At 37.5% G+C, this 23,711-nt stretch overlaps 1 protein-coding gene across 13 annotated transcripts in view; it reads left to right on the forward strand.

The window, feature by feature from the left end:
• Positions 1-23,711, forward strand: part of ESRRG (estrogen related receptor gamma) — a 408,226-nt gene that overhangs the window by 288,410 nt on the left and 96,105 nt on the right. For all 13 annotated transcript variants that reach the window (XM_074817905.1, XM_074817904.1, XM_074817911.1 and 10 more), the window contains one exon: positions 1,743-1,859. In XM_074817905.1, the coding sequence (XP_074674006.1) occupies positions 1,743-1,859 (117 nt within the window). The remainder of the gene's footprint in view (positions 1-1,742; positions 1,860-23,711) is intronic.

The raw sequence follows: 23,711 nt of genomic DNA on the forward strand, positions 1-23,711 counted from the left end.
ACATACCAAGATCTGTTCTACTCACCAGCATTGCTAAGTCAGTCATGCAGCAATGTTCAGGAGGAAGAAAGCCCACAAAGGCCTGAGAAAAGTGTGATGGCAGTATTGACAGAACATACATTTCACAATGCACACCTGCTTTATCATAAATACTTAACCAATTTTCAATAGATTTAAGTAGTTTAAGTATTACTTCCTGTTGAATTAGCAGTTGCTGAGCATTTGAGTCTTTGTGCAATCCTGCAATCCACTAATGCGATATTTAATGAGGAGACATCAGTCTGGAGAAAGGTAGTCAATATAAATCAGTGTTTACAAAGTGTGATTAACTCTGAAATATTTCATCAATGCTGTGGTCCCAGGCAGACTCTATGCTAATTATTAGAACCTGTGCATGTTTCAGGGGACTTTGACGGACCCTGAGTGCAGCAAACATGGAGCAGCAAAATTGCAATTATGCTCGGACTGTCTCTGATGACAATTTATGCATTTGGTGTGATGACCTCTTCCTTCCCAAGAGGGCAATAAACAGAATGCATTTTCATTAAGATACTAATGCACTTTATCACAGGGGGAAAGGGTTAGAAAATAAAGAAATACCTTTAAAGCAAGATGTGACAGGCTGATGGGGAAGATACTTTATTTAAGAGAGTCAGTTTTCTGGTGAAACTTCTGACTGCTGCAAAGTCTGTCATACTAAATGTAGTCATGGGCAATAGGATGCATGGCTGGGCAGATGAATAAGCTGAGCTAAGCTGTTTTGTGAAAAGTGCAGTGGTACTAGGGCAAAAGAGAACAGATGTTGTCCCATTTGGACGTACACCCAAAGATGTGATTTTAAAAATGTAAAGAAAATTACTCATATCTTTTACCCATTAATTTTCAGGCTTTTTTTTTTTTTTCTTATTTTTGAGGATAAATAATATCTAAGCAGTAACAAAAAAAAAAAAAAAATGGAGACAATGAGGGCTCTCATTGAAGGATCTAGCTTGTTCTAGACCTTAAGGACAGTTGGGAGAAGCAGAGGCAAGCATCTCCCCCAGTTTTTGTTACTCTGACAACTTGGTAGGAATGATCCTATTTCTGATACCTCTCAGTACAAGAACTCTGTCTAAAGTATAGAGAGAAGGGGAGATGTCCTGTCTGACTCTGCAGCTGTAGGGCATGCTAGATGTGGTGGTAGCAATGCTGGTGAGCCTTGCCTGATACACTTTGCCTGCTGTTGTGGAAGGAGAAGGGTGAAGCTCAGTAGTATCTGTGACAGTTGGTTGTCCAATGAAGTATGACAGTCTCCTTTTCCTCTTCTGGACAAAGAGAGACTGATGAAACTGGTGAAAAAAAAGGAAACTAAGAGTGCTCAGGCTAGGAGGAGCCGGAGTGTGTGGCTTGGTACAGACAATAAATTACAAAATTTCCTTCTCCTACCAGCAGGAATAACCTACGTGAAGGATTTTGCTAGGGACCATGTATGGAGCCAGACACAGACTCACATTAATTGTGGGTTTGTATATTTCTTTTTTCATATACCTGTCTAGATTAAAAACAAAAAGAAGTCAAAGAGCTCATCCTTTAACTTGGCTTTTCATTTTTACTTGAAAGGTGTTTCCTTTCTGTAGCACTGTTTACTCTTGATATATTCCAAAATTAAACACCACTGCAATTGTATGAGTCCTTCATATATCCATTATGTTGGTTAGTCAGTGATTCTGAATACGTCTCTTTTCTGGCACTTTCTGTTACAGGTAACATAGAATACAGCTGCCCAGCAACGAATGAATGTGAAATCACAAAGCGCAGACGCAAGTCCTGCCAAGCCTGCCGCTTCATGAAGTGTCTAAAAGTTGGCATGCTGAAAGAAGGTAAGACTGATCAAGTCAATATGTGTGTCTCTGCAAATGCTTGCAACAGTTGTAGGGCAATCAGGAAAGAAGAGAGATTGGTGAGTGTTCTAATCAGTTATTGTAGAGGCAATTTTCATGTATACTTGCTCTTCCTGACAGTCTGTTTCTAAGCTATGGAATCACGGTGTATCTACACAGAGTTCATCTTCTCTGGAATATTTCTAACTATGTGTAATACAGCAAGATGTACCCCAGCATTCAGACTCCTTCAGTAGGTAATTAATAGAATAATCATCAGAATATATCCTCTCATTTTCCTTAATGCTTTAACATCAAGATTTCTTTCCTCCATTCCTTATCCACTGTTAGTCTGTCCCAGTTCTGGCAGAAACACACACTGTGCCTTCTTTTCCCTATTTTTACTTAGTCTTCATATCATCAGGACAAATGAAAGTGTTACTTCTCAGTTAAACAAGTATAAATATTGAGTAAGTCTACTGAAGCTACTGTAACTACCTGGAGCAAATAATGGCATACAGAAGAGGAGAATCCACCCTTTTTTTGTTTTGTTTTGTTTTGTTTTTTTTTTTTTAAGCATGTGAATACCCATGCCCCTCACTGTAAGTATATATTGAGTGTTTTAAGTCATCAGTTACATTTTGAAGATACTGAATAACAGGTAAATAACAAATGTTTCCAAGAGGCAGTACTATCTCACCTGGAACCTGATTCATCTGTTACAGAAAGAGGGAATTCCTTAAATCTTGGTCGCCTGCTATGCACTTGTATTGCTGTTCATGTGTATGCAAAAATAGGTTTTTATGTGCATGTATTGTATACATTATTATTGTAGTGCAGTTACCACCAGGAAAGAATAGCAGAAGATGTCATGGACTTCTGAGCTAGATAACCTTTTAAAATAAAATCAATGTAATGTTTTCTAAATATTGTCTCCAGTGGAGAGTACTTTGTGTTAAGCAACCACTTTAAAATAGTCCCATGCAATTTTGCTTTGCTAGTGCTTAAACAGTCAGCTTTAATAGATGGCTGATTTTTGCAAATCGTTTGATGGTAATTTAAAACAGGTTTAAGTACACGGCTATCAGGGTAAAATCCAAGAACAACAGAGACCAGCGAAGAGATGATGGACAAATTAGGCCTATCACGCACCTACAGACATATTCTTATTGGATTATACTTACTAAGAATAAACCTTGTTCTGTGCAACTGCTTTGGCAGATGCTATGATCCTGTGAGCCAAATCCTGCTGTCCTTAGTCTTACTTGAGCAAAACTCCTGTCAGATTCAATGGGGATTTTGCCTCAGTAAGAATGGCAGGATTTGACCCTCTCTTCCAGTGGTGATGGGAGGGTTCTTTACTTGCCAAAATCCTCATATAACTGACCACTAGGAACAGTTACTTAAAGGTTAAATTGTGATGCTTAGGTGAACTGTAGAAAGAAAAGAATGTCTGAGTATGGCACCTTTTGAAAGGGACTGTTCTTCTTGACATCTTTTTTTAGTAAGTTAAGACCCCATATCACTAGTAACCTAACATACAGATATAGTGAGCAACTTGTTTGGAAATGAAACAGTGCTGCCAAGAGTACATACAGGTGAATTGGTTTAGACCTTTTCTTTTTAATTTTGAGAACACCATTACACATCCATTAACATACATATTTAAAAATCTAGTCTGTGTGCAGCTTCTGGGACTGCATGAGGAAATTAAGTGACTCTTCTACAAATGAGTAATTATCTGAGCTACGAAAATTGTGCTCAGATTTACTGTGTTTCTGCATACGATTTTGGTAACTGAGATAATTTAGTTAGACAATTCAGATGCACATTGTGGATCAGATTTTTTACGTGAATGATCATTGTCCATGGATACAAATCAATCCCACAGTTTTTCTTAATCAGAATTTCATAAATTGTCTATCCTAAAAGTACATAGTTTCTTCGAAAAGTTCTACAATGACAAAATAACTAATTCCTTTGAAAAGAAGTTTCCTTTGTTGGCCCTCCTGGGCATGTCATAGTTCTTGTACTCTTACTGTGTGAGTTCTTCTGTCAAAACACAGTAATATTTGTACTTATTTATTGCTGAGTCTTTTCATCTAGGGGAGAGTTAGCTTACCTTCTTTTCAGGTATTGCTTATCTACCACCTAATAGGACAACCTAAACGAACCTACTAGGGTGTTTTGTTTTCTTTCCACCTTTAGTGGCCACTTTTACTTTTGAAACCATACTGATTCATAGTGCACTTTTAGGTCTGTACTTGAAATAGAGATATTTTTCTTTTGTTCTTGTGGAAGGTAGTTTTGGAGATAGCTGGTGGTTTTTTTTACCTATGGGGAAAGTCTGGAGATGAAATTTTGGCTTTGACCACATCCTTTATGCACAGAATGAAGAAAGATGATATACCTACTTCTTTCATGTGTAAAGTGGCATAAATTTACTGATTATTAGCATGGACTTACACTGAGCTGAAATAATTCCTGCTGTATTTTAAATGTTTCTTTATGTACAGACAAGGATTTCAGTCCCATGCAGCATGTCAGAGATCGTGCTGCAGTAAATCTATTCAAATGTAAACCTGTTCAATTCAATTACCAGTTTATAATAAAATTTGCTGCTGCAGTCTCCACGTTTTTCACAGCAGTCTCTACATGCTGATGGCACAGCATGCCTGGAAATTGACAGCCTAAATCTATTTACAAAAAAAATTTAGTTGCAGACCTGAAATAAAATCAAGTTTAAGCAGCTTTGAGAGGAGCATCATATTCCTTACAAGAACTTCTGCACATCTGCCAGTGTGCATCTTCTCCAGAAATCTTATCCTGTTAGTGGGGAGTTTTCTTCTAGAAATTTTCCTTACAGTTTTTAAATATGATTGTAAGTTAAACAATTATCACATATTTCGCTTCCCTTCACATTTGGAAGGACTTTATTACATTGTCATTTTGTGAATTGTCATGTAAAATTCATGATAAAGATTACAGTGCCTGGAAAAAGATCCCAAGTTTTATTTTAGCTTTTAGGGTAAGGTCCGAAAACCACTTACAGCAAATATATAGAGTGGCTTCTCTTATGATAGCTGCATGTTAAATCATTTACTGTGGGAAGATAATGGTGCTTTTCATCCAGCACCCAGTGTTTCTGCGAGAGACCTAGTGTTAGGATTGGGCCATGTCTTGGGGTCTTCCCTGGGAGGAAATTGGATTCCTGGTCACATGTAATACTGGGCGGAATGGGGAATTTCTGTACATATTCTCAAGGATGTCGATGGGGTATAGCCAGTGACACCTAGATCAAGATTCTTAACAATTTGTAAGTCGTGGGCCAGAAGCTATAGAAGAAAGGGTAAAGCTGGTATTGGGCTGAGCTGGAGTGGGATTAAGTCCTGGCTCCTGTCAGCATCTCCTATTGAGTAGCCCAAGAAAGTTGCTACAGACTGATCCAGAGGAATACTTCGTTTTGGTTTAGCCCATGGACTGTTACTTGAAAACAAAAGTCTAGATGTATGGACACTTTTTGAGTATGTGTTATGCTTTATAGTGAAGCATTCAGCAGATGCTGATGAGCTTTTAAGCACATGGCAAATATGAGGTTATCATATTTTCATTTACTTTCCTAGGTAATGGTTATTAACAGCACAGCAGAATACACTTTACTCAAAGAAAAAATGTTGCATTTTCCTATTTTTAATTTTGTGTGCCAGCGTTATGAAAAATCAGATTTTCAAGGATCAGTTGGTTATTCTGCTGAAATACAGTTTCTTTGACTGTGCTTATGTTTTGGTGGATTCTCTCAGATTCACAAGAACAGATGAAACAACATAAAGATTCCTGTGTAGTTCAGGGAGAAACTTTTCAAATCTGTCCCTAGAGATTTCTGTAAATAATATTGCAATTGCTAAAAGGGGGCAGGGAGGGGAAAAGTGACAACTTGCCCTTTTAAAAAAGGAACACTTTTAAGACATTCTCTAGTTTTCACTTTTGTTGGTTTATAATCAGTCTTTTTAGTTTGCTTCAGGTGGTACAATTAAATCTGTGTGTGCAAGATTGTGTGTTTTAGCTATTTTCCTTTTTATACAGCTAGTTGGAGTGAGAAAAAATGTGTTGTTTTTTTCTTTTCTAAGAAGGAAAATTGGATGTAAAACTGCATAATTTGATAAGGGAAATCATGGGTAGATACCTGACTTTTGGTTTTTTTTCTATTGCTAGCCGATCTGGTTGAATTCTACTTTTAGTCTTCCGTCAGTACTATGTGCCTTTTAATACTATCTGTGAGACTACTTACTAACATGTGTCTGTGATAGAAAATATTATTCCAAGTTTATTATACCGCAGATCTTGCTCAGACTAGGTGCCCATGTGAAATATTTCCACTGGAGTAATTATTCCAAAATAAAATTACTTTTTATTTCAGATGCAGTGTTCATATAATTATTTTTTCAAGAGGTTATTCCATATGTTTCAATTTTCTCCATGGAGGCAGAGCCATATCCTCAGTTTTATCTGTCCCTATATTGTAGCAAGGTTAAAAATTACAGTTCAGAGGGGAACCTATTGAGTGGCAATAACGCAGCTTTTAGACCAGCTGAAATATTGTATCCTGTCTTAGCTCTCATGGTTCTGAGCAGTGCTAGTTCATACCTTTTACAGGACTGTGACACCGTAACATCTCCCCATATCTCTCTCATGTCTGATATCTGGATGTTTTCAGAATTTTTTATGAGTTGTTTGCAGGGGCTGATCTCATTGCTTGTGTAGTTCATAAGTGGGTGATGGTCATGGTTTAACCCCAGCCAGCAATTAAGCACCACACAGCTGCTTGCTCACTCCCCCTGCCCCCAGTGGGATGGGGGAGAGTATCAGAAAAAAATGAAGTAAAATTCATGGGTTGAGATAAAGACAGTTTAATGGGTCAGAAAAGGAAGGGGAAAAAAATAATAATAGTAACAGCAGCAGCAACAATAGAAGAATATACAAGTGAATATACAAGAAAAACAAGGGATGCACAATACAGTTGCTCACCCCTCGCTGACTGATGCTCAGTGAATCCCCAAGCTGCTGCGTCCCTCGGCCGACTTCCTCTGGTTTATATAGTGGGCATGACGTCATATGGTATGGAATACCCCTTTGGCTCATTTGGGTCAGCTGTCCTGGCTGTGTTCCCTCCCAGCTTCTTGTGCCCTCCAGCCTCTGCTGGCAGGACAGTATGAGGAGCTGAAAAGTCCTTGACTTAGTATAAACACTGCTTATCAACAACTAAAGCATTGGTGTGTTATCAACATTATTCTCATCCTAAATCCAAACCACAGTACTATACCAACTACAAGGAAAAAAAAGCGAAACCAGGATAGTGATGCGTATGGAAACAAATCTAAGTTTATTTGAGAAGTAAATTATTCCATAATGAAATGGCAGAAGATTTGGGCTGCTTCACATAAGTATGTTTGTATTTTTCTTATGAATGGGTGACCTTTACAAATTAACTGGGTACAAAGTGACTGATGATAGACTAGGCAGTGACAGAATTCCAGCTTAATTAGTTCAGCTATTAAAAATGGGAGGCCAGATCCTCACCTAGTATTAATGGAAGCTGTTGGAGCTATGTTAGATTGCTGTTCGTTTGGCAGGTTTAGCAATTTATGCTGTGGGGAAATCAGCAATATACCTTTTTGTGTCTGTGAGTCTTTACTGTTGCTAGTATGTTAGCTGTCATTAAGGCTCCAGAACTGAATAGAAACTCTCCAAGCTTGTCATCTGGCGATGCTGACTTCAGTGTAACCCTTCCTATCACAGTAGTGCAGTTAGCATCTTGTACTTACACTCCTCACTGAGCAGCCCTTAACACTTCTCATTCATTAGTTTGCTGGGGTTTTTTTAAAAGGCATCATACAGTCCCTCGAAGTGACTTCAGCATCCCTAAGGTAGTGTTAAGGCAGTAGTCAGAATCTGCCTTGTGTGTAAAGAAATTCTGTATTTTAAGTTTTTTCCTTCAGCACTGATCTGAATAAAAACAACTACTGACAGTTTTTAAAATGCTTGAACATTTTAGATGGTCACACTACTGTAATGAACCAGAAGATTATTACACAGTAGTTAAACTTTTTCTTAACATGCTAAAATTGGGGTTCTCTAAAATATTTTTGCTTCGCACTTTGAGGGAGTTCCTTAATTCAAATATAAGAATAAATTTTTTGAAGTGGTATGTGTATTTTAAAGGATAAATTACTGAGTTTATTATGCAAAGATTACCGTATGAACATCTCTGGCTTGTGTTAAGTAGCAGATCGGATTAAATTATCATATTGATCCTTTCTGGTTTTGACAGTCTATGAAAATGAATCCGATACAGCAAGGAGAATAGGCAGCTTGAGTTTACTCTTACGTAAAGAGATGCGTGATGTGCACAGGAGCAGATTAATGGATTCTGTCTCAAAATAATAAATAAAACTAAGCAATCCTCTTTATAACTAAAAATGTGTTATCACCTATGTTTTGAGGCTAGTGAAAAAACCTGGTTAATAGGATTCCTCCTAACAACATCTCCTTTGAAAAGACCTGTGCATAAGACATTGCCAAGGTAAATTTCTCTCACAAGTCTAATACCATTAGTCTGCCAAGAAGAAAGCAGAAATTATTGTGGAGGAAGTTTTAGTTTTTGCTGCCTTCAGAAATTAGAACAAAAGGAAGGAGAAAGTGTTAATGGTATTCAAAGAAAATATTTCTATACAGGATGACAGTTAATAGAGCAGCGTTGACCTCAGTGATATTTCTTATGCTCTCTGTTGTAATATTATACTTAAGAAGCTCCTTCATTAATGCAGGATATTAAACAAAGCTCCTGTGTTATAACATCAAGAGATAACACAGTACATCTTCTGTTGAAGACTCTTCTGAATATCAACTCTTTTCTATGTTTCAATGTGTTCTGAGGGAGTTTGGTTTCTAGTGCAGATATTTTTTTGAAGTGTTTCTTCTCCTTTTCCCTTCTTCTCCCCTTCCCCCTTTCTTCCCACCCTTTCACCCTTTTTTTCCCCCCCTCCTTTTCCTCCTCTACCCCTTTCCCCCTTTTCTTCCCACCTTCTCCCTCTTCTTCCTCCTTTCACTTCCTCCCTTCCCCTCCCTTTTATTTCCTCCTTCCCCCCCTTTTCTTTCCCTCTTTCCCCTTGCTCTCTTTTTCTTTATTTCATTCAACCTGTGCTTGGTTTAATATATACAGGGACACGTTAAATCTCCTTGGAAACAGTAGAAACTAATCCCTAAGTGTTGTTGGTGTTCATAAGTAGGCCTCTTTCCTCCTAACCAAAATGTGGCCTGATAGCCCAGTTCACACATTAGAACTGACAGCCCAATTTGTCTGCCCTAAAACATGGCTCATGACTATCCACTCTCTGTCACTGATGAGGAAGGACAAACTATTCAACTGCAGGTTAGTGTTTATAGCGAGCTCAAGCAACTACCGTTTCTATTCATCCATTAAAAAAATACTCAAGAAAAAGCAAATATTGGAGATGTGGATATTCTTTCTCGTCTTAGAAATCACACAAAAGTACCTACAGCTAAGACCAGCTGTCGACCTCCTGAGAAGTTCTCACGGTGCTTGTGTTGCAGTATTGTGCCAATCTGGTTTATGTTCTGCCTCTGAGCGGTTTTGGTCCCCATAATCTCATTGGAAATGAAACAGAGAAGTCCCAGGAATTCACTGGATTCAGTCTTTAAATAAAATTTCCCTTTTTCTAGATACAGCTTTGTTTTGCAGTTGTCCCTTAATACAAACACTCCACTTTCATAAAAAAGCTGGTGTGAAGTGAATGTAGAAAAAGCAGTATTGTTTATATGTCTGTGATTGAGAACTATTTACAGTTCTTGGCTTTCCACAGATTTGTGAATGTACTTTTTTTGACATTATCATCTGCAGATCTGGGGCCAAAGCTGTTTGCTGACCCACTCATCTGCAGCTTCCTTGAGGTTAGATGTTAGGCTTGATTCTGCTCCCACAGTTGCCACTGGTGAGAATCCCAGTGACTGCAGTTGTTTGCAGGGTCAAGCAAGCAAAGTAACTATCAGCTGACAGTTACTTCGTAGTTTTTTAAATTAAAAATAATGAGTGTGAAAGTTTTTGAATGGGATTAAAATCTACAGTATTTTTCTTAGTGCACATACCTTCCTTAGAATCAGGAGTAGGTTCTGCAGATTCACAAGTCTACTTAAATTGGAATACCGTTAAAAATTAATCTCTTTATGATGAGAAAATATTAGTACAATCTGAGGTTGTTAACTGAACATTGTCATTTATCATATTACTCCTTTTGACCCTAAAATAAGGAAGCAGTATATTTCTAATTTTCTAGAAATTATTATTCCATTTTAAAAAAAAGATATTCAGTGGACTTAGCCTTTGTGAACATTTGCTTATGCACTGAAAGTGCAATGACAGCATTATAAGTGATAAGGGAAGGTAGAGACAAGTCTGAAGGATGTAGGACTGTGTATGATTTGGCATCTTTTCCCATGAGCTCCCAGACAAATAGCTGCCTTTCATTCTTGGTCTCTGCCACCCATAAACACATACATCAATATGGCACTGCCATTTATTGCAGAGTGCTTGAATTCTTATACATGGGTCCTGCCCTATATTAAATAGGGGTCATTTTGTAAAGAGTGTCATTAATGTTATTTGTATTCTTCACTTTTCTTTGTTTCTGCTATGCGGATATTTGCACATTCCCTGCTTGAGTGGAATAGGTTTAGCATCTCAGGTAGAAGGTACATTTAGCAGTGATGCATACACATTATCTCTAAAATGCCACTTTGAAGCCAAACCCTTTTTTACTTAGCCCTTACTTGGGCAGCATTTGCGTCTCCTCAGTAAGACTTTTGTCATGTAAAATCTTAGTAGTAACAACAGGATGTATGGTAGGACTATTTGGGGTGAGTGCTGAAATTATGTCGGTGCTGCTGAACAGAACCCATGTGGCAGATGTACAGGCAGACTTCTGCTGCTTGGGACGGATTGGCACCAAAAAGCTTGGAGGTTGAGGAACTCTCTTGGCCTCTTCACTCAGCCAAAGCAATGAACATGTTGAGAAGCACTAAAATTGCCATCTGCAGTTGTTACCTCTGACCTCATATAGTGCTATCCCTCAAATATTTCACACTTTCAAATCTCTGCTGTTTTACAAAAAAAAAAAGTTTGAATCAACACGGTTTATTGGGACATTAATGTAACTAAAGCCACAGACTTATCCCTCGTCAGTCATTGACCTTTTTAAGCTGGAGGTGTTTTTACCAGTGGTGAGTCTTTGTCACTTCTACTCACTGAGTCACCATGTGGGGCTGGAATATTATTTCATTTGCAGTTAGTAATGTGGCTTTTGTGGTTGAAAGTCAACAGCCTGAAATCTGAAATAAATGTCATCTTCAGCAGTGAATCGTCATTATGTCAAAATTTGCCATGCTTACTAGCTACTCTAGTAATTGATCTCATCTAACAAGCCTTTTCTTTTTTTCTTTTTTACTTCTTTTCCTTTCTTTTTATTTTCTTTGGGTATTTATGTGACAGAAAAGGGAAACTATGGGGGGAGTCTGTTTCCCTCATAATAGCAACTTTTTATAGCTATTAATCTTTATAAATGAAAAACATAGCTTTATTTTAAGCCTCAGTAGTCTTTTATTAGATTAATGATTCTGGAGAAAGTCAAACACAAGCTATGTTAAATATATTCACTTACTGAGTAATATCAATATTTTCCTGTTTGCTCTTTATTGTTCCAACAAAGTTAATATGTTTATCTATTTTTCTCTTCTTAAGCATCTGGTTTTAGTTCTCAGGATCATCAGGTATAAGATCACATGTCAATTTGGTTTGCAGTTTTAGTGCAGCAGATCCAAAATCAACACTCTGTACAACTTGCTTGCGTATGATCTTATTGCAGTCCATGTTAAAGCAGTTAATTATTAAAATAGTTAATTTAGAAAATTAAAATACTTTCTAAAAGAAAGTCTGTGTGATACTGTTCTGTAATCAGCTTAACGCCAGTCTGTGCTCTCAACGGCAGAATTGTTGGTGTGCTGTAAATGTTTTGTAGCAAAACTGCTTGAATAACAAGAGAGGATGTTGGTAACTTGCTGCATGCTGAGCACACGCAGATCCTAGGAATCACCAAATAATACAAGACCGTCATCCTCATCTTTTGTCTCCTCCTTTTCTTTCCTTTTTCTAGCCAAGAGGTAGTCCATAAAGCAGTGCTGTTCTTGTCATTTTTAGTCAGCCATATCAAAATTATTTATTGCATCACCATTGCCCTTTGTCTTTTTCTAATATTCCCTTTCGGTTCTGTGGGTGGATGACTGAAGAAAGGCTTTCCAGACGGGCCATGTCTTTCGTTCTGGTCTGAATCAATCAACAGACCGGTCTTATATCATTTGTTAAGCAGTTGTACAGCCACATGTTGCTGTTAATGACAGCCTGCCAGACTAGATTTACAATGGTGTCCAGTGTCTACATTTCCGAAGTTCTAGCTCATTTTCATACTTTCTGTAATTCAGTGAAAGCTTAAGAGACGGGCACCTTAGATTTCATTGCATGGTCAATTGCAAGGGTTATCCACTGAAGCATGAGAAGAGGAACATATTTGTCCTAAGTCACTGGAACTGCTGGATATAGTTTGTGGAATCTGTTAAGGTAAGATGACTTAAGAGATGGCATAAATAAACTTTAGATCCAGATTGAGGATACCTGCCCATGATTATTGAATGTTAGGAGAGGTCTTGCTCTGAACTGATTTTTAAGTTCACAAGCCACTTGCTGGTTTCCCTGTCAAACTTTTAATGAAAGCTCTTAAGCTTCCAATTTCAAGACAGTTTAGACTGCTAAATATCGAAATAGGAAGATGAATGTTTACCTTTAAAAGTAGAAGGCTGTTTTAAAATACTAGTTTTGGTGTATTTCTTTTGTGAATTCTCGCTCAAAGATGTACTAGAAAAGTTTCTGCTAATTTGTACCTCAGGTGAAGGATCAGGCTGAGAAGGGAAGCTCTAAGTGTAATGATCTTATTATAAAGGTACTAAATAGACTCCTCCTTTTCAACAGCCCTCAAGAGCATCACCCCAAAATACAAATCTCTGACTGTATTCCAGACAAAAAGAGAAGCTGGAACACCTCTGAGTCTGGTGTGTACAGGCATAGTCTTTGCTGATGCTTTTCGTCTGACAGAGCATGCCACATGCCCCATTGCTTGGTCTTGTGTGAGATGCAAGGGAATGCAGTAATCAGAGAACAAAGCCACAGACTAGCTAAGATGACATAAGATTCTTCTTTCGTCTCTTTTTTTATCTTCTCTCATTCTCATGATTTTCTATTCTTTTTCCTCTTCATACCACAATTGTATCAGAAGAATGCTGATGAGAAAATCGTTGCTGCAAGCACATATCCTCCAGGCAGTCTTTTTCTGGCCAGGTGGGAGAGAGAATCATTAATTTCTTGAGGTTCTCGTTACCTGACCTGCACTATTTTGTGAGTACTAGTCAGGCTGAATGACTGTATTTCCTCCTGGGCATCCTGGTATTGCTGGAGATATCCATACTGGCGGGATACTTCAGCTCATCTCTAATTAAAATACTTGTTATGAAGTATTCTTAAACACGGCTGCTTAATGAAGTTAGAAAAAGCATTTGGATGCAGAGTGTGAAGGCTTCAAATGTTGGCGTTCCTCTCTAGGGAGATGCGTGCAATCAGAAAGCATTCTGAATGCTAGCAATCCATCCCATTTTGTTCCCATTTGTTTTCTCTAATTTCCTGCCTTTTTAATGCTGGTTAGCTGAAATAAGTCCTCTTTCCCTCCTCTCCACAGTTCCCTCCCCCTTTATGGAATAGCCCATGACACGTGCCTGTAAAGTGGCTTCTTGGGAATTTGCAAGTCTTTGAATGTGTTATCTGATTAAAGGGATGTATGTGTCTTTAATTCTCATCTGCAGTTCCACCTTTGACCCCATCTGTTAAAGTGGAAAGGAGTTGAGAGTCAGCAAAGTCCCAGATTCAACCCAGATAACCTGCACATTGGAATGCTTTAACTCTTTGGTTGCCCCTGAAAACTGCATACTTAATTAAGTGACAGGTTTGATTGGAAAATGTGGCGGGTCTGATATGAGGCAGGTGAATTGTTTATTTTGTTGATATATTGAAGGTAGGATAATTTAGTTCTGGCTTCACCTTTATATTAAAGAATGAATGAACATATAGTTGCGTGACACAAATAGGTATAATATCTTGTTTGTGTGTGTGTGATTTTTTTTTTTTTTTAATCTCTTGCTTACAGAACAGGAGGGAAAGTTCAAACCCCCACATCTATTACACATGCTTCCTTTTTGAATAGGAAGCTGAATTACATGGTTGGAAATGATGTTGCAATTTTGGATGGGATTTTTAGATACTCATGAATAACACAGAACTCTTTCCACTGAAAGATTAAAAAAGTAGATAACATGAGTGTCGTTTTCATTATACTTTGCTAGTATTATGCATTTTCTGCAGAACAATGTGATTGTGACAATTCCTGTGCTTTACAGACACATAACATAAGTGACTAGAATATCCTAATACATTTGGACCTGTGGATGTTTTCATCTTTCCTCTGGTCATTTTCTCTCCTAGCTTTCAAACACTCTTAAAATACTGAAAGGATTTTCAGTATCCCAGATCTATCCCTGTTCTCTGAAAGCCAGAGCCAAATTCTTCCCCCACTTACATCTGTTCAACTCTGGTGGTTTCACTTATGCTGCGTAGCTGTAACAGTGCAGAATTTGTCCTAATCTGCCCTTTCTTTTTCGATGGAGAATATGCACACGCAAAGTGAACATAAACACAGTAAGTTGAATTGCAAATAGACAAAAAATATCTCTTTTGTGTGTGTGTACACACAAATAGAGAGAGATAAATAGCACACAGATAGGTTTGATAGTATATCTACTGTACATAATATTGTAAATGGTATCTTGCTGTGCTGGAATCTAGGCAATATGAGTTCAGTACTAAAGTGTTCAAGTTGCACCTGAGCTAGCTGGAGCCTGCCAGCCTCTGCAAGCCCACTGAGAGCATCTGTCTCGCCACCACCTTGCTCACGCTGTGTCCTCTGCAGGCTCTCCGATTCTTCCGACTATGAGCATAAATCATCCACCTGTCAGGAGCTCTAGCTGCCTGGATTATGCAATGCCTGCCTTCATTTGGAGATGGTGTGAGCAGAAGATTGCGGCAAATGGTTTGCATTCATTTTAATGCCGTTCCAGCATCTCTTCGGCTTTAATGAGGGTTCAGGGTGGTGACGACTCCCTGAGACAATGGAAGTCCTAGAGACCCAAGTTTGCTTTGTACAATTGTATGGCCTAGTTTAGATTTATTTTTTTTTTCGCTTTTTTCCCCTCTCTTTCTTTCTTTTTTTTTCCCCCAAAGAAATGAATGGCTTCAAAATTGAGGCAGAGAACTGCTACTGCACAAAGCCAGCTGTCCACAGCTCTGTTTTTTGGCCTTGTAGTACTTCCCTCCAGCTGAGCAATGAAGAATTTAAAAATCAGTCATGTTTAATGTTGATTGTCCATTTGTGCTGTCTACGGCTGTGTAATGCTTAGTTGCCTACACTTAAATGTTTAAAAATCCTACCTTTGTGATTTATTCAGTTACAGGTATATTGGATTACACTATCAAGTGTGGAATACCATGTTGTGTATCCCAAATTTAAAATACAGCTCCTCTATATAAAGTTTTCCTCTTATTAACAACAAAAAAAATTGTCTGTCAGGAAAATTGTCTTGTTTCAGCTTCATAGACCTGAATTAATCAAATTTCTTAGTCATGATTTTAATCATGCATTACAGGCAGAATGAATGTGGGTGTTATATTTATTCATATGTGTAAACAGAAGAAAAAAATGGAAGTTGTAAGACAAAAGCAGCACAGATCCTTTCAAAGGCAAATGTTGAAGGTGATGAGGGTAGGTTGCGCTTTCACACCTGTAGTATCTCTCTGTCCCTAATCTCAAACAAATTGCACCAGATTCTTGCGAGTACAGCCTTTAGACTGTGGCCTTATATGACCATCAACCTCACGCTCTTACTTGCCTGAAAAACACATAGGTAATACTAATTAATAATAAAATACTTAGTTTTAATACTAGTCAGTAGTTAGCAGAGGGAATCCACGTTCGGTATCTTAGCACTACAGGTTCACTGTTTTTCACAAATATTTAAGGAAACAAACTTGTTTAATAACTTTGGAAAGCATTGGGCATGTGCAGCATGATTTTTCTGTAATGAATGTGGCATGAGCTTGTCAACAATTTTTTCAGAGAATTTTTTTTTTAAGTTTCAGAGCACTCCTGTGATGTAGGCAGTAATATCCCCATTTTATAGTATTTAACCTAAGACAAAGAGAACAAGAGTTGCTTAGTAAAAATCTCATGTGGTGTTAGGGGCACAGCTAGAAGTGGAACTTCTGCTCTGAGGTTAATGTGTCATTCAGCCTGGGACTTCAAAGTCCAGCTGTTGCCACCCCTTTCTCACCCAGTGACTGAAAGAGAGAAAGCTTTATTGCTTGTTGGTTTTGAGTTTTATATTTCTCTTTATAACACTTCTCTTTATATGTGGATTCCTCAGTCAGCTACTGCTGTAAAGAATCCTAAAAGGTACAGTCAAATTAAGGCCAGTTTTTGTCAACAGGGAGATACAGCACTCTATTTCAGTGCACCTGTATATTTCCTGTTGATATTAATGGAGGAGGCTTACACACATGCAGAGGAATCTGTGTTGCCAAAATATTTTAAGTTTTCCCCTGGGTGAAAATTTCCCCGGCTGACAAGTACCACTGGTGGCAGCTGAATGTGGAATACGTAGTGCTGCAGTCTGTATGACAGTCTGGAATCGTAACAGTACTTGAGAGCTGTGCTTGTGCCTTGTGTTCCCCCCCCTTGGTCTGAAAGCCAGAGAATTTCATGCAACCTGATCATACTTAACTAGGACCACACAGAGCAAGGGAGATTTTTTAATAGGCTGTTTGGGAAAGAGTGAAGACCCTAACGAATGAAGTGTGTAGACTTTGAGATCTTTACTGTGAGCCTTATTTGCTTCTGGTAACAAGCTAACCTCCCATGCCATTCCCTCCCCCCTCCAGTTTTAATTTGATGGAAAGCCAGCAGTACTGCCGTTTTATGCAAAGCCTCCAGTGAACTCAAAAAAGATTATTATTTCTCACTTTGTCTTTACAGATAACTTTAAAATTTTATGCATCAGAACGCAGGATTATCTGAAGACACAAATGCAACACAACACTGACAAAATCAGATGAAAAATCTCACTCTTAGCTATGAAGAAATTAGATTTATCATCAGAAAAGCATTCTCTTTTCATTTTCTGAAAGGTGCTTTTTGACAGACCCTTTGCAGTGGACGTCATGCTCACAAAACATGCTGTCACAGGGCTATTTGAATATGGTGACAGGCTCATTATCATGTTGAAGACAACTGACAACACTGCAGACTAGAAATGGACAGGCTTGCCAATCAGCTGTTCAAAGGATTGCAGTTGAAATAGAGGTTTTTTTTGTTCTGAGAACAGTAGTACAAATTGACTACATTAATTCTTTTTATTATAGTTGCATACACTGTAGTTAAGGGTCCGTCACTGTTTCCATTATAAATCCCTGTTTTCAAGGGTTTATTAGTAGACCATAAAAAATGGTTCCTGTTGAAATTTTGCATTAAAAATATATATTGCCCTAACAGAACAAAATTTCTGTGGTAACTGTGTGGAGGAGGGAGGGCAGAGAAGAGGGATTGACTGATTTTTAGATGAAAATTGCATAAAGCTGAATGCATTATTATTTTTATAGCACCTTAGATGTCCAAGAGTTTTATAGACAGGTTTGTGCCTCAGGAGTTTACAATTTTAGGATGCAGTACTGCCAACACTTATTATGGGATGGGATTTTCCTGGTAGTTTCATTGGAATTGGTAAAGCACCAAACGTTATCTGCAGTAGTAGATATTTGCAGGTTCAGGTTCAGTACTGAAATGAACAGGTTTTTTTCTTTTCTTGTAACTTAAAAATGGCTAGGAATTTTTTTTTTTTTTAGTATTACTCTGGAATGTTAAATGATAACCTGAGATTAAGGGAATTTTACACATATAAACAGGGAATAAGCAGAGAATGAGCAGGGAATTTTGCATATGTAATAATAATCCAATTTGAAATGCTGCTAGATTCCACCAAGATTAGTTAGTTGAAGTGGGGAGTTGGGTGCAATTTATCTGCTTTAATCCAATGTGGCAGTCCTGCAAAATCCTGCTCATCTTCTAACCGTGGAATTTCCTGATGTACCCAGGAGTTTGTGCTGCTGGAGTTTCTACAGTGCCCTTAAAATTTCTGTAGCTATCTACAGTGGCATACTTCTGTGCAAACACAGAAATGTCTGTGTTTTGACAGGTCTGAACAGCTTACCTTCTTTTGAACTCTGGAGTCAAAGATGTTCCTCTGAGGCCCCTGAGAGCTCGATCTGCCACGTGTTCTCAGAGCACACCTTCACACCTCAACAGACTGATACAAAATACAGTGTCCACGGTTACTTTCCTCTGTAACATACAGGTGATTCCACTGCTATGCCTCCACAATTTAAGGCAGGCCACCAGGATGTGAGAAGGGAGAGATGGGGTTTCTGCATTCAGAATGGTCCAGCAACCTCACCGTAACAGTTAGAGAGCATGCGTTTTCCCAGGAGCTGGGATACCTTTCCATTCCTTCAGACAGAGGAGGGCGTTAAATCTGTGTAAGTGCTCTAAATCTGAAGGAAGTGATGTTACTATATTTTCTAAGAGAAGAAATCCAAGTTAGCTGGAGAAAAGGCATGGTGACCTACCTTCCTGCAGGAATAGGTGTCTATGAATCCTGAGTGGAGCAAGTAATTTCTGGGAAGTCTGGAAGGAAAGGTCTGAAAGTTCCATATAAATTGACCATATAAACTAGATGTAGGTGGCAGCAATGTGTGTATGTTGGCTCATTTATATCCTGCCCTGAGATGCCTCCCTTTCCCCATGCTCTGTACAGGGAGTCTGGATCTCTGTTTAGGTTCCAGCTCTGTCTGGTGGGTCAGGTGGAAGAAGCTGGGCATTGTGGTGCATAAGAGGTGTATATCCTTTTGTTGGATTTGGTTGTTAAGTATAAAGTAAGATAGTGAAATAGAAAAAGAGCACATGTAGACCCCTCAGGTATTAAATTCATTTATCACACAGTCTGAATCTTTAATATATTCACTAAATATTTGCTGTGAGGCTGATCTAGAAAGAAGACACAGCTTTACCTAACGTATTTTGATGAGAGCTTTGCAAGGAAAAATAATTTTACTTGTAGTTCCATGGCTTCAAACATTTGGAGGCTTAATTGATGCTCATTTGATTACTTGATTTCAAAGCACAATGAATTACCTTAATGCATATCACTGTTCTCACAACTACGGTGATTGCAAAATTGTGAATGTAAAAATGGAAGTCACTTTTGAAAATTAAGTCTGCAGTCGTATTTGCAAAGTCAGAACTGTGACTCTCATGAATTACAGCACTACAGAGCAGAGGACTGTATTGTCAGATTGCCAGAGCTATGATAATGTATCAGGTCAATTGTGTGCCTACTTAAAATTTTTAAAACATTTACTGCTGCTCTGATGAAGTCAGTAATCTGTTTTTAGGAGGAAACTTACTGAAGATACATCAAATAATGCAGGATGTTGAAACTAAAAAGTAGTGTTCAGTTGAAAATTATTAAGGAAGATTTTTTTGTCTTTTCATGAAATTATGGCTCCATTGAAGTCAGTGACAAAGCTGCTGTTGATCTGAGAGCATCCAGGTTTTTCTTCATGGAGAGAGTAATTCTAGTGGTTAAATCAGAGGAATGGAATCAAGACCAATTTCTATTCCAGAACAAGTCACTTCTACTTTGTGTGCCTCCAGCAAAAACATAATAGATAAAATAATATGCAGCTATCTCACCACCATGTTGTGAGGCTTATTGAATTAATATTTATGGAACACTTCAAGATTCTTTTGATAGAAAGTGCTATATAGCTGCATACTATTACAATAAAATCCTGAAAAGCAAATCAATCTGGAGTTTGTCTTATCTCATCCAGTTTTAACTAACTACTGGAGCTGCCTATCGTGTTACAGAAAAAAAATCAATATTAGAAACCAATGATAACTATTTAAAAATCCCACAATTATTTGGAAAACGCTGGGCTTAATATTTGAATTGACTTTTAGTTTTTATGGTGATGGGCCCTTTTTTAATACTTTCTCAACTAGATTCATAGTTGAAACCAAGCACAATGTAGTAACCTTATGTGGTTTGGGAGAGTAAATTAATATTTTCTTCTTACACTGTAAATTGCTTCACAGAACACACATCCGATACCTAGCCAACTAGACAAGTAAATATCATTGTCTTTGAGTCATTGGTTCTAGTGATTCCTTGTATGAACAAGTATTATTGATGCATTGATGTGGAAGTTTTTGTTGGCTAAGTATTTTTATATTTGCTTTTGAAAAAAACCCCAAATATTATTACCATTAAAAGCTGCATTGATTTGAAATGAGTTACACATGAGGGTGGACTAATTACCTATTTTTTTCCTCTCATCAATCAAACTCTCGTTACTTTAAACATCCCTCTGAAAAGTTAGCAGAAGCCCTGAACAGCAGTCTTTAAAGAGAATATTATAAACAACACTGGACAGAAAAAAACCCACCCAAAAATGTAAATGTACTGAAGAGATGTTGGTTGAATAAAGTTATTCATATCATGCAAAGAAAGCAGCTTATCAAGCGTGTAACTTAATTTTGCCTATCACCAAGTGCAGGACGAAAACTCTGAAATCTAGGCTATGAAGCCTGGAGGATATCGATGTTTTAGCAAAACAGCGCAGGCACGGAATATTCTTTTTCCCCAGGACTGACCTAGTAAATTGTGCAAGCACCAGGAGAAATTTTGCCACCTGTCCCTTATAATCAAGGCCTGTCCCTTACTTAGTCTCATTTCAGTGATATAATTAAATGACACCATTTTCCCATTTATGTTGCATGAACATGCTGCCAGAATCCTATAGTCTTATCCAGGTACCCAGGAATGTGACTTGATTTGTTTCATCTAAAGCCAAAAAAATAATAATTTGACCATGGTCCCTTACCCTAATAGCTAACCCAGCATGGTATATTAGAATACTATTGTTGCAGCATTCATTGCAAAAATCAATAATCCACTAGATGGAGCAGAATAGAAGTGTAAAAAGTGAGTTAAGTCTGGTATTTTAAGGAACAGAAATGAGTATCAAAGTGGCAGGACTCGGACAAAACAGCAGAAAAATGCAACAGTAGTATTTTTGCAGTGTGTAGTTTTAGCAAATCAATTAGTTTTACAGTCATTCATGGATTAACGTTACAGCCTTCCTTTGGTGGTCTCTTTTTTTTCTGTAAGCAATAAAATGATGATTAATCTCTGCTCTAGAAAAGATGATGGTGAGAAAATTTTGGGGAACAAATATCTTTCTTGGAAATAATTAATTTTTTTCCTTGCCCAAAACAAAGGCAATTTTTTTCCTGGAAAATAATATGAAATAATAATATAATCAGAAAAAGGAATCATAGATTTGGAATCAGCTAAATGAAAGAAGGGAAAATAAGTTCTTCAAACATCCTGAAGTTCATGTAATTTGTTTTTAATCTCTTGAATCTTTAAAGTAGAAATTGAAAGTCCAGTGGATATTGGAGAATAGTAAGATGAGCATTTCTATCTATGCTATCATTTCCAGCCTGGTTATCAGTATGAGTGTTTTTATGAAAGACAAAAATTATTTCTAGAATCAAGGAAAATTGAACATTGCATGCAGATAATGTTCTATAAAAATACATAAAAATTCAGTCAGTTTTTCTTCTTTTATGGTTTGGTATTGGTGAATATTGTGAAATGTGGATAGCAGTGCTTCGGGGTTTTTTTAAAGTTTCTGCAACATTCTGAAGTCATATTCCCTACAGAGGACAAAGCGTTAGTGTTAATGTAACTAGCTGTATTTTTTAATGAACGACATTTTTTTATTCCTCTCTATCCATCTATAGAAAAGTCAAATTGCAAATTTTACTGAAACCTTCAGGTTGCATGCTGAAAAGAAAGAGATGCAAACTCCGGTTTTAGACTTTGATCTATCTTTGTTTAGAAGGAAGAGGGCAAAGAAGTAGAGTGAAAAGAAAGATAACTCTGATTGTTTTCTGAATAAACAAGTCTACAAGGATAACGTCTTTAAAGTTTTACACTATATGAAAAGTCCAAGCACTGCATGGGTATTTGCATATAATTAAGATTTTCATTCAGGTGTTTAGTTAGCTGAGTCCCTTAAGTTTTAAACTGTTTGAAACTGGTTTTACCAGCAGCAAACATCTATGTATAGTGGTTATTTTCTAGAAGTTATTACTCATTATTTTGTGGATGAGCTGAATTTTCATGAACATGAAGATTTGGGGTGTAAAATCACAATGTTTTTCGTATAAATAATCCTTACATTAATATAATCTTAAAAGATGTGCAGGTGACATGATGTTGATGGCAATCACATCAGTAAGTAGACTGATGAAGATGGCAGAAAAGGCTCCAGTTGCACTATTCAGCCAGTTTCTACTGCCGGTGTACCTTAGGCATGACCTAAAACCTGCTTATTCTGTCCTAGGTGTCTTATGAAAAGGGATTGCCAGTTATGCCAATATGAAGTGGTTGTTTGATGGAAACACATATGGGAAAGATTGCTCTTAGTGCTGGAGTTATATATTTTGCAAACACAAGGAAGAAAGATATAGTCAGTATTTCAGGGAAACAGCTATCAAATTTGGTTTGCTGACATCTGTAAATGTGCTGCTTTGTTGTCTAAGCAAGGCTTTGAACCCAGGTCTCCAGAGATGAAAGCCTCAGGCATTAACCAATTGCAGTATCTCACCCTCAGCTTTGTATTTAATAAAATGCTTTAGATAGATGCAGGTGAACTTTATTTGCTTAATATTGATTGCTTTGCCTCTTTGAACAAAGAATTGTAGGAACTTTGATAAATTAATTTAAAAGTTGTCCAGTTCTATAGTATCTTCTGCATATTTCTGTGTATCTGAAGCTGCATTCTTCAAATTACAACAGATAGGCTTCCCACAGAATAAATGTGGAGATGATATTTTCTTTTTTCTTAAAGAGGAACTTATAGCAATTAAACTTCCCATTCTCAGCTCTAACTGCCCCCTGCACTGTTTTGGTGTATTATGGCAGTACAATCTGAAGTTTTTTCTTTCTCTGGAAAGGGTTCTTGTATGAAATTCTAATTTTGATGATGTAAAGTATTCCTGTTACTTTGTGTCCTAAACTACTGCACAACATCACTGTGAGCCATCTGCTGGATTTCTCCCCATGCTTATTCTCTTTTTTCAAGATATGATTGATTTGTGAAATACTTTGGGATTTGCTGTTGCTACAGAAATAGCAAGTGTTAACATTTGTAGTCATGCACGTACTTTGGGAAAAGAATAGCCTGAAGTTCTTGCATTACAAGATGTCTTTTCTCTCTCCTCTCTCCTTCCTTTCCTCTCGCAAGTATTAGTTTTGTCCACCAACAGATAATATTTTTTCTTTATTTCTGCCAAGTGTTCACATACGCATTTAGTCTAAATCAGTACAATATGTATAGAATGGATATCAGTTTTCTCTGAAATGTGAATTTTAGTTAGAATGGCTGATAATCATCAATTTTTCTTGAAACTGTAACACTGTTCTGCTTCAGTTTGTTTGAACCGA

This window comes from Strix aluco, chromosome 3 (assembly GCF_031877795.1).
Source record: "Strix aluco isolate bStrAlu1 chromosome 3, bStrAlu1.hap1, whole genome shotgun sequence".
In the NCBI taxonomy this organism is placed as follows: domain Eukaryota; kingdom Metazoa; phylum Chordata; class Aves; order Strigiformes; family Strigidae; genus Strix; species Strix aluco.